A 12,050-nucleotide genomic window follows, 5' to 3' on the forward strand; every position below is an offset into this window, starting at 1 on the left:
ACACGACAATGTTAAGCGATCTTCGGTTCCAGTGGTCGCAGACGGATGGGGAGGGATGCATTTCGTAGCCCGAGCTCCAACTAAGAAACCTGCAAAATTTCATCCCCCTCCAACTTTTTCTTCATGGGGAAAATCTGGCCGAAAGTTTCGACCTGTCAACCCAAGCCCCCCTTTAACGTTGTCCGATCGGGCTGAAATTCACAAGTTAAGGTCCCCTAGGGCCCAGGAGCTTATCTGCGAAATTTCAGCTTGATCCGATAACTCCTTCCCTGTTTTCCAGAAACCACGCATAGCCACTTAAAATTCATTTACTTTTTTTTCCTAGACGCCTACAGGTCACATCCGAAATCGGATCTGGGTGTACGAAGACTCATTCGATGCGGAATTCTCCGAGTAAGTGCCCATGAAAGTTTCGTAGGAAAATCTTAACCCCCCGAAAGTTTCGAACCTCCAACCCCCCCCCCCCCCACCCCTTTTAACGTTGTCCGATCGGGCTGAAATTCACAAGTTAAGGTCCCCTACGGCCCAGGAGCTTATCCGCGAAATTTCAGCTTGATCCGATAACTCCTTCCCTGTTTTCCAGAAACCACCCATTAGCTATTTAATTAACGGATTTCTCTCCATAAGAGCCCATGTTAATTTGAAATTTTTAAAAGCTATTGAGAAGTTATATTTACACACATGCAAGTTATTAGCTCAGTTGGTAGAGCGTGAGACTTTTAATCCTCGGGTCAAGGGTTCAAGTCCCTTACGGGCGGTTTTTTTTCACAACATCAAAAAATTTTTGATAACACCTGGACAGCTTATCATTTGAGAGATAACAGAATATTAGCTTCTTATGAGCAAAAGAAACATTTCGGTCATTCTATCTATTTTTTTTCTATTTTATACAATGATTTAAAAGCGGGGAGGGGGGGGTTCCTCTCCTAATTCCTGTACGAGGAGTACAGGAATTATTAAATTACATCCACCATGGATTGTAGAAAAACGTACAGAATTAATATGAAAAAAAATTAAACCTGTACAAAAGAGTCTTTAAAAGCGGGGGGTTTGCCTCTCCTAATAGTCTTCTTATAGTCCTAATTTTTTTCTATTTTATACAATGATTTAAAAGCGGGGGGGGCGGCAGCCACCCAAGTTCCTCTCCTAATTCCTGTACGAGGAGTACAGGAATTATTAAATTACATCCACCATGGATTGTAGAAAAACGTACAGAAATAATATGAAAAAAACTTCGTTTTCTTAAAGAGTTAAAGAGGCTGCGTCCCAAAGTCGAACCTTAAAACGTACAGGAATTAGAAGAGGCAGTTGGGGGGGCTGCCGCCCCCCAAACCCCCAGCTTTTAAAGACTCTTTTGTACAGTTTTTTTTTGTGGGGGGACTTCATTGTTACTATTTACTAGTTTCGGCGCAATGGTTCTCCTGTCCTCTTGTGTTTAACATTTTTCGAAGTTATTCCATTATTCATTCATTTCAATGTTTTGTTAATTAAAAGAGGGCCTTTCCGAAGCCAAGAGCGGGGGGTTAGCAAAAAAACAAAAAACCTGTAACAAAAGAGTCTTTAAAAGCTGGGGGTTTGGGGGGCGGCAGCCCCCCCCAACTGCCTCTTCTAATTCCTGTACGTTTTAAGGTTCGACTTTGGGACGCAGCCTCTTTAACTCTTTAAGAAAACGAAGTTTTTTTCATATTATTGAGTGTAAAATCGGCAAGTGGTTCTTAGATCCTGTCTTTATTTCAGCATTGTAAATTTCCAACTAATCATTGCCTATCCGGGCATTGTTGAACTTCAATTTTGGACTCAGTTTATGACTGCCTCAAGTGTCTGAACACCGCCTATCTCCTCTATGTATATTTGATATGGTAGCTACTGTTACTGCAGACCGATTTTGCAAATCAGCTGGAAGGTTTATGACAAAGAATTGAACAGTAAGTGAAGCTATACTGTACTTTTCCTAAGAATGCTGCAACTGAAATCTGACTAAGGGCAGTTTTACATAGTTTCGACCTCTATATCCAAAGCACATCATTTACTTTTAGACATTAGTATCCCCTAAGAAACTCTTAATAAGGACTAATCAAAAACTGATGAAATTATATTGACAAGCAGATACTGAATGATCTTTAGAATATAATAATTTGAACACAATATAACAATCACACTACATTCATGCTAAAATGTGCTTAGGCCCATTTTTTCAGAGACGAAATCAAAAGTTAATATTTTTTCAAAGTCGTATTAGAGTGGACATTAGCAAGGTGTCTTCTTTTAAGCCATTTTTTGCTTTATTGGTTGACCCAAATATAAAACTTAATTCAAAGAACTGATATGACTTCTAAATTTAAAGCCGAAAATTTCAATTTAAAATTCAAAGTAGCATTTCAGTTATTTTAAACCCTTCTGGTATCTGTTGCAACCCCTGCATCTTTATTATCAGATAAATGTCCCTTTTCTATTATGCATAGGTTTACGTACAATGTAGTTTTATTTACAAGTTAAACTCTCGTAGAGGCTGTTTTCAATTTAGTAATTTTGCAAGAGGAAAAAAATTGGTTTGTATTGAACTTTAATTTTTATCTTTTCACAGAATAGGTAAATCTTGTCATTGAAATATAATTTATGGGCAAAGAAAATTCACCCCATTTATTTTACTGGCGAAAATTGGTTTGTATTGAACTTGTATTTTTGTCTTTTCACAGGATAGTTAAATCTTGGCATTTAAATATAATTTATGGCCAAAACAAATTCCCCTCATTTATTTTACTGGCTCGTTGCGTCACATGATGGCAAAAGGGTTGAGCTGACCTGCTTTCTGTGTATAAATCGATTAGTTTAGTTCCCGTTTGGAATTCAAGTAGTTGACATTGGATTTGATATTGGTAAAAATAAAGTGAGTTATTTTCTACGACTCTTATAGTTTATTTTCCTCGACCCTGGTAGGGTTAGGGAAAGAGTTTTAGGAGTTTTTACCTTCGTTTCTCAAAATAATGGGGTATATCATTATCAGGTCTAGGGAACAAAATGTGTTTTTCAAAAGCGAATTTATTAAGAAAATTGACAAAGGCGTATCTTAGTTGTGGGTGCTAGGCTACATGGATAATGATGGCGAATATGCTGTTGAACAGATGAATAAATATGAAAAAATAACATTCAGAGATTCCACAGATCTTTTGGGCACGACCAATAACTGTACACGACACATCTTACTAAAATTTATTTGAGGTATGCCAGAATAATAGTCACAGCTCTTTGTTAAGAAATAAAACTTACTCATAAAATTTTCTTTCAATACCAGCCATTCTTCGAAAGTATGTCATCGTAGAGGATCCTTTAAGAGGAGCATATTTCACTTTGTACTGTTCTGTTAGCTCATCGAATGATTTAATTGGAGTATCTAACCGAGAAACTGTCAAGAAAGCAGCTAAATTGGCAGTATAAGAAGCCACTACAATAAAGGCAAATAACCACCAGGTGGCTGCAACAAGGCGTCCACTAAGGTGCTTTGGAGCTTCGCCACCACCCTATAAACGAAGATATAATGTTATCATTTGAAGCAGAATTAAGAAAAAAGTAACGGAAAGTCAAGTTAGGTCAACTATATGATTCAATCAACAAATAAAGAAACAAAATAAGAGATTTATTAGAGACAGATGTATGTACAGTAAATCAGTATTTTGTTTTGTTATCACAAGCAGTCTTTTCCATACTTTAGGTCAATGCACTACTATTGGCGTTTTTTTTCTTCTTAGTTTTCATGTTTTTCTTGGAAGTTACCAGCCGCAAAGCTATACATGTAGCCGGTCTTTTTCAGGCCGGGGGAACGAAAAAGAGTAGGAGCGCGATAAGAACTGTAGGACGCTTGGGCAGATTGCAATGATATTGCTAGTAAGTATCTTCCTCAGATTCGTGTTGTATGACTAGGCCCATTGTTGTGATTAATCATCTTTTTACGCAACTTAGTACGGGAACTGGCGTTTCCTCCCACCCCCCAACCCGGAATCACCCAGGGGAAATATTGGAAGAATTATCCGGGGATAATTCTCCACAGGGTGGAATATTCGGGGGGATTTCGTGGAAAGGGAGTTTTCCTTGGGGAGGGGGGATTTTCAAGGGGAACTTTCTGCGGGAGAATCGCCCCAAGATGTGAATCTTTTGGGGGAAATTTCCACAGGAGAATTATCTGGGAAGCACTTTATTTAACAAAAACTACCTCCTATAACATAACACTAAGACATAACTGGTGATAGTAGTGCAACAACTCCCAGATATCGGTCATGCTATGTTGGTTTGCGTGGATGCCAGAGGTCTAGCACGTTGATAGTTGTCTTTGTCTTTGCAACCCCCTTTCAGTGTTCTCGGGCCGCTCAAATAGTAGTTTTTGGAAGCGTTTCCTTGATATCAGGCCACTTATGCAGGGCAAATAAAATTCATAAATCTGGTCATAAAGTTAAGAAATTGTTTCTGCAAACTCTCCAAAAGTAATTTGAAACGTAAACAAAGAAAGATCAATTTTTTTTAACTTTTTCCGAAGTAGACCGAGCTGAGGATTAGCAAAGAAAACAGAGGGTTAAATTTTAATTTGGTAAACTGGCATGTTCTGGATTATCTGTAGGGGTTATAAGTTAGCTGCAAATGTGTTGAGATACTTATAGAACAATTATTAATATACGAATCAATGAGGAAATGATTCAAGATTTTAAAAATGGAGAAAGGATTCCATATTCTACAGAGATGGTCCGAATTATGAGCAAGTTCCAGACAAGAGTAAACAAGAACATATGCAAAGATTCCAAATTTATGGAAAGATCCAAATTATTATGGATACATGAAAGAAAAAATGATACAAAAATTACACTCACAGCATTTTAAAAATGTTTGTAGATAGTCCATCTAGACATAAAGAATTTATAGTTTTTAACTTCATTATTATACTTTAAAGTTCATTAGTAGTAACAGGGGTACCAAACATACTGGAGTTTTTAGATGGTGGAAAATATTTTGTAAATGCGGTGGATATCATCCTTCATTGGGGAAAACGTAGCCTAGCAATATTAAACTTTATTTTATTACCACAGACAATGCAACAGCGCTGCCTGAGTAAAAACAGAATTGAACTCTATGTATTATTTTGTTTTACCAAACCACATTTCATGGAAGGAGCTGTAGGAGAAGGTTCGAATGGGTTATTCAACTAGAATTTAGAAATTATAGTGCCAATTTTAAGAGTCAAAAGTAAATGCATGGCAAGCAGACCTTCCTCTTCAGGCCCCTTATTGCCCCAAAAACATCCAATAGAAATCGTGAGATAGCCCTTTTGTTCAGCATGGTTGAAAGGTTCAATAAATATGCCTCCAGGGATGATAAGCAACGCCACCCCACCAACCCTTTGGGCAAGGGCTGTAAGCCATAGAATTCACCCATTGTTTAGATATAGTATTAGTTATTGGGAAAGGGGGACATGTTTGATATTGTAGTCCAAAATATTAAGGGTATTAAGGTGGAGCTTTCAGGGAATGTTGAGGGCGAAGTTGAACTAAATAAAGCACAACCATGTGTATGCTGACCGTCAAAAGTTCGTATCTCAAGAATCGCTTCATGTATTAAGTTGGAACTTTAAAATAATGATGAAGGAAATGTTCAATTGACCAAAAGGCCATACGTACAGGCTGCTACTAGTACTATCTCTGCTTCTGGTATTACTACTGGGGCTAAGGCTATTAAGGTTGCAAATTGTAGGAAACGTTGAAGGGTTTCGAAGTAAATCAAAATATACTATGTGCATGAAGGTTGTCAAAAGAGCGTATCAGCAATATTTAGGGAACGGCTTAGGGTATTGAGTTGAAACTTCCAGGGCAAGATAAGTTGGATTTTAAACTGACCAAAGGGTAATGTGTTTGCATCCTATTACTGCTGCTGCTACTAATGTTACTACTTTTGCTACTTCTAGTACTACTAAAACGACTACTACAACTATTACTAAGGCTAAGGGTATTAAGGTTAAAATCTAAGGGAATATTGAGGGAAAAGTTGAACTAAATCAAAACAAACTGTGTTCATTCAAGTGCTCAAAATTGTGAATCAGCGAATTCTTAAGAACGACTTAAGGTATTAAGTTGAAACTTACAGGGCATGTTGAGGGGGATGTTGAACGAACCAATAGGCACTTAGTGCCTGCTATTATTACTACTACTTCTACTGTGGCTATTACTGCCACTCATGCTACTACTCTGCTCTACTCTCTACAACTGCTATTGCTACTACTATTACTACTATTATTACCACTACTACTGCCACTGCTATTGCTGCTGCTACTACTACTCCTATTAAGACTATCTCAGTCTTTGCAAGCGTTTACGCTTCAGAATGAACTTGACAGCTATTATTTCTTTTACCTCCAATATTTTTATCTTAGTTTACATTTTATCTTTTCATTCTCTAAAACTTTTTTTCAACCAAAAAAAAAGCGCTCTGTTCACTGTTTATTCCAATTTAAATCCATCTTCACTAATAATTCTAAACATATAAGTAAAATATGCATTTGGTCGATTTTCCTGTTTAATCACCCTACCTCTTAATCTTCATTCATGCCTAGTCTAATTAGCTTAGTCTTCTTAACATTAGCTTATTCTACAAAAAAGTTTTTTAACAAAGTAAAGAGCTACTGTGAAGCTTAAAACAAAACAACGATCGTTGCTTTGCAGATTACGCAAGGTATATCTGCAAAACTAGGTTAAATAAACTAGCTTTTGATAATTTCTAATGTCTCTAGAATTCTAAAAACTAAACTTTTACTATTACTTTTTTGTGAGCCAAATTAACTTTTAATAATAAGATTCATCGTCATAATAGTTACCATTTCCGAATCAGTTTAAAATGCTTTTTTTCTTACAAAATAGTTTTTTTCAAAACACTTTTTATGCTTTCGTTTATTATGACAGTAACCTTTTTACTAGTCAGTAGCTAAGATGCACGTCTTGCACCTTGAACTTATAAAATTATTGCTTTCGCTAACATTTTTATCGAGGACACTTATATAGCTAATAATCCATCGAGTTTGTTATGTTCAATAAAATAGAATTATCAGAGGCTAGAAATCCACTTTATTCGTTAACAACGCCATTGCCGGTTTGTTCTTTTTTGTATTTCTTTCTTTTTTTCCTCGTTTGGTAGAAACTCTCTGGATACTCCAAAATATATAAAAATGAAAACAATTCAACCTTTTCAAACTGACTTGGTATTACTAGAGAAGTGCCACTAATTAGCTGGTTTTACTGACTTGTGACGAGTTGGGGGTGGATTTGGGGAAATTAACTAGCGTTTATCAGGTCAAAAACTTTCTGTGTTATTTGCTCAACTTACCCTTATCAACTTAGCTATTGAATGTTTCTTTAGCATATTAAATACTGTTTAAACAAACAATAAAGAGGTAAGAGAGAGGGTTGATGTATTTCTTTCTCTTTTGACTCGGGCTAGTGCGTAAAGAAACAATGAAATTCTAGTCGACGCATATTTTGAACAAAAGCAACATTATTAAAAATATCGCCACCCCCCACTTTATCTTCAAAGCCTTTGATTCATTTGTAAAAGAACAGTGAAAACTGCTATACTAGGACAGGTTTTACAAAAAAAAAATATGTTTCGAAGATCCTATAGAGAATAAATTTAAAAAAAAAAAACATAAATTACTATGAAGGAAAAAATAAAATCTTAAATAAACCGAAACTATATGAAGATCAAGTCGATCTTAAAGACGAAAAAAAATTGAAAAAAAATTAGGGCTACCGTCTCCTTAAACCCTCCATTGGTTCAATCACTTGCTCTGCATCAAATGATCTACCTTCCTACTTCTTACAAACACACCTTTCCTAAGAAATGGTAAGGAAAATATTAATAGCAGATGGCAGATACTTTGCTCAAGACATTTTCAATGCAGTTGTGTTAAAACCAAAACTCTACCGAAAAAGCTCAAAAACATCACTTCAAACGCCACAACTCATGAATGCAATAGCTAGACTTTTTTCTTGTCAGTTTCAAAATACGAATAATTATACAAGGCTTGCATTTCTAATATTTAACTGTTGATTTCATTTAAGAATACAGGTAATTCAATACACCAGAAAGAAAAAAAAACACTTTTATAAAATCGTAAGAAGAACAGCAAATTCAACACACAGAAATGAAGCAGAACTTTGCTATGTCACAATATATAGTTGTGTCAATACTCAAACTGGTATACATACTTGAGGCGTGAGGGACGTCATACAAAACCACAATGATTCTTTCAAATTGAATTCTCTTTTTTCGTCGTCATCAATATACCTTTCTGGATCGTTTGTGAAAGAATACGGGCTGAAGCGATCAAAAAGCCAAAGAATTAAACTGCAAAATAAAGAAAGTCACTTGCATTCTTGTAAAAAATGGTTGTCTAGTAAATGGACAAAGGGAGGACAAATTGGCAACGGAAACGACAGGGCCGCATCCAGGACTTTAATTCGGGGAGTGTTTTATACAAGGAATTTTTTTTGGAGGGGGGGGGTACATAACAAAAACTCAAAACGGATAAAAAAAACTTTTTATATTCATTTTCTTACGATTTTATGAGTCCGACAGACATTTTGGGAGGGGAGGGGGATCAAACCCCTTAACTCCCTGAATACAGCCTTGGGGAACGACGGAGTAAAGATATTGGTACGTGGATTAAATCTATGCTGTGGGAACAAGAAAGACGGGAGACTGGCAACGTAAACTCACGATGGGAACGGTAAAGGACCGGTATCGGTATCTGGTTTACATCTTTGGCATGGAAACAATGAAGACAGGAGACCGACAAGGAGAATTGGCAACAGGAACGCCAAGGAAAAGGCAGTGATAACTGATTTAAAACAATAAAGGTGAGAAAAATAACCTTAATCTTCGTTAATTCAGATGACACATTACTAACTCTGATAAAACGAGACTTTACACTTTCAGACCGAATCAAGGGGAAGGATTACTAAATTACTAATTGGGAAAAAAGAGCTGACAGCCGAATTTACATAACTTCGTTTTTTTTATTTTACACTTCATAGAGGTTGCCACAAAGTTATATCAAGTTTACAGAGTATATTTCTAATAAAAAATTATCGAACATTTTCCAGACATATGAAAAGCGTTCAATTTTAAAATACCCATCAAAAGTTGATAGCTTAAGAATGCATATGAATTTTCAAAAATAGGAGAATACACCCCTTTTCCCAAGAATGTATCTTTAAAAAGGGAGTCATGTTCTGATAAAAATCATGCCATGAAACTCCAGTATGTTTAAAGAAAGAAAAGTTCAGTGGTTTGATCAAAAGTTAAGAAATGGCTAATTTTGTTTAAAGTAACACCATTAAACTTCTCTTAATTTCTGTTTCTTATTGGTTTTAATCGAAAAGCGTTCGATCGTGAGTTATGTATATGGTTTTGTTTAGTTTTTCTTCCATTTTGACCAAGACGGCTATTGATCATATTGGTCACAAACACACATGTTATGTCACGTGCACGTCGGTCATAATATTTTTCTGGTTTGTATTTTTTTTTTCGTTTATGTTTCTATCAACAGCTGGCCTATAATGCCAAATTGAACAAAAAAAATAAACTCAGTGTTTAACCTAGTGTTAAATATTACTATATTATTACAGTCATTAGAGGAAGGGTGACTTGGGTTCAATTAACCGAAAATTAATAAAAGAGAATATATTGAATAGAGTTTCTTGGAAGAGAATAAAGTGTTTGGTTAGTATTTTGGTTTATTCAGCCTTACAATCCTATTTGATGGCATTCGAAGGGTAACTGATGCATACCATGTCTTCTCTGGTTTCCTCACTTACGCTGACAAGTGGCCCATGTGGATGCTAACTAAAGGCATAAAAGGGTTTTCCTCTGGTAACTGAGAATACTAATATTTTTCATTTTTGCTTTTTAATGCATTTAGACAATTAAGCCTCTATTATAAATTAATTTTAGATTCGCGTCGTTTTTCCCAAGCAATAAGTGTCTAAAAGAGCTACCTTTTCTATTGATCAAATAAAAGAATAAAAAAAGAAGCAAATCTTTGTAAAAGAAAGTAATTAGCTGACTTAAATAAAACGACTTTACTCACATATATGAGGGGGGGTGGAAATGTCACCCTCAACCCCAGATTACTCCCAACGTTAGAGTTTGACTTTGCTATAATGAATACATTAGGCATTTTCAAGCGTTTATTTTTTTTTTATCACAACGTCATGATAAGGAAGGCGTTCAATCGGATATATTGGCTTTAATATATAAAGTTTCACAAAACGGTCTAAAAATTAGTTCAGATATTTTGATGCGGGAAAGGTAAATAAAATACTTACGGTCATAGATAATCATAAATAAAAGGAGTACTAAGCTGAAATTTAGAGAACCAATGAAAAATGGATTTCAGATTATAGAAATACTAGAAAATATAAAAAAGAATAAATTTTAAAATTTTTATATCAATGTCAAGTGACGTAAACGTAGAACTACCCGAAATACTAGGATGGTGCCAAGTGCTTTAACGATTAAAACGTGCAAATATTAGAAGAAAATAGTGATGGATATCGTAGTTACTTACGCGGTCACAAAGTATGCTGCTAAGATACAGGCCCAAACATCATTTTCCAAAACTGTCAGAAACTTAAACAAAGAAGTCGGAATAACTGGTTTCTTCATTAGAATTGTAATTCCCACAAGATCATAGTAGGGGATTGTAAAATCAACTACGGTTTCTCTTTCTCCGGTTACTGAAAGTGCGCCGAGCGCGATGTCAGCTTTCTAAAGTCAGAACAATGAATTAGCATGTCGTCTGTCAAGAAAGTTGGCTTTCTAGAAGCATAGCAACTGAATTCATTTTCCAGAGATAAAAAAAAGATAAAGAATTTGGTGATTTTCACTCATTTCACCAAAATTTTTAGGTGTTAAAATTACTACTGTGACTTTTGCCATTTTTTGGGCTTGTCATAAAGTCACTGCGGCATGAATAAACCTTCCAACCATCAAAACAAACCGCAAAAAAAAAAATTTCAATTTTATTTACATTCTTTCAATACAAAGAAAAAAAACAATGCAACCATAGATGTGAGTATTGCGGCTGACCAATTGTCCATATTACAAGGAAACATTCCCTATGTCTAAAAAATAGTCAATTATAGAACACTCTGGCAGGAAGAGCAGTGGCCTTGATAAGGTCTCTATCCTGAAACAAAATTAAAAATGATAGAATCTTAACAGTTTTTAGGCTTCTTGAGAGCATTAAAAACCACATTATCTCCGGAACTCTTATACAACCTAAGCCCTTAAAAAATACCCTCTTGTCCTCTCTCCCTAAAAAAAGAAGACAATTCCGCGTGCACCACCATCTTTGCTTTTTCTCAGACTTGTCTTTGAATAAAAGCATCATGTAGTAAAGAAATCTCCACTACTGAGAACCAATAAACAAGTCCGAAAGGAACTCGACAGGTTTTGAACTTAGCACAGACCTGAAGTAAGTATTAGATATAAAATTTAATGCCGACCTGGTCTTTGATTTCCTTGATCATTCCATTCCAGGTTCCGTTGTCAGACAGAGAGCCATATAGTCCGTCTGGAGACTCGTACAATTCATATTCAAAGCCTGGAAAAACATAGTATAGAGTAGGCAAGCTAAACAAGCTAATTACTAACGACTATGGTACTATATAAGCAACGCCAATATGGGTATCGTCAGGAAGAGGGCAAAGGACGAAAACCACTGCACCGAAAAAGAATCTCACTTCGAAACCTAGGCCCCTGTTTATTTGCCCTTCTTTACCCTCAGACTACTAGAAAGCAAACAATTTTCATTTTAATGAAGATATTAGAGATAACTACTTATTAATAAATTTACAGTGCTTTCAGTTAATATCAAGATATTCTAAGTATCTACATCTCTGATAATCAATAAAAATACAGTCATATTTGAAATGAAGGCAAGCATAATATTTGCATTTCTTCCTCAGTGACCTGTTTAATTGCCTCATCAATAAAACAAGTTTAACTTTTCTTGA

General features: G+C 35.6%; 1 protein-coding gene across 1 annotated transcript in view; it reads right to left on the reverse strand.

Annotated features, from left to right (window-relative positions):
- Positions 1-12,050, reverse strand: part of LOC136024940 (ionotropic receptor 25a-like) — a 126,732-nt gene that overhangs the window by 29,049 nt on the left and 85,633 nt on the right. Inside the window, exons 11-14 of the mRNA XM_065700533.1 lie at positions 11,541-11,638; positions 10,601-10,800; positions 8,238-8,376; positions 3,268-3,518 (exon numbers count right to left, since the gene is read on the reverse strand). Coding sequence (XP_065556605.1) covers positions 3,268-3,518; positions 8,238-8,376; positions 10,601-10,800; positions 11,541-11,638 — 688 coding nt within the window. The remainder of the gene's footprint in view (positions 1-3,267; positions 3,519-8,237; positions 8,377-10,600; positions 10,801-11,540; positions 11,639-12,050) is intronic.

The sequence above is a fragment of the Artemia franciscana genome, chromosome 3 (genome assembly GCF_032884065.1).
Source record: "Artemia franciscana chromosome 3, ASM3288406v1, whole genome shotgun sequence".
In the NCBI taxonomy this organism is placed as follows: domain Eukaryota; kingdom Metazoa; phylum Arthropoda; class Branchiopoda; order Anostraca; family Artemiidae; genus Artemia; species Artemia franciscana.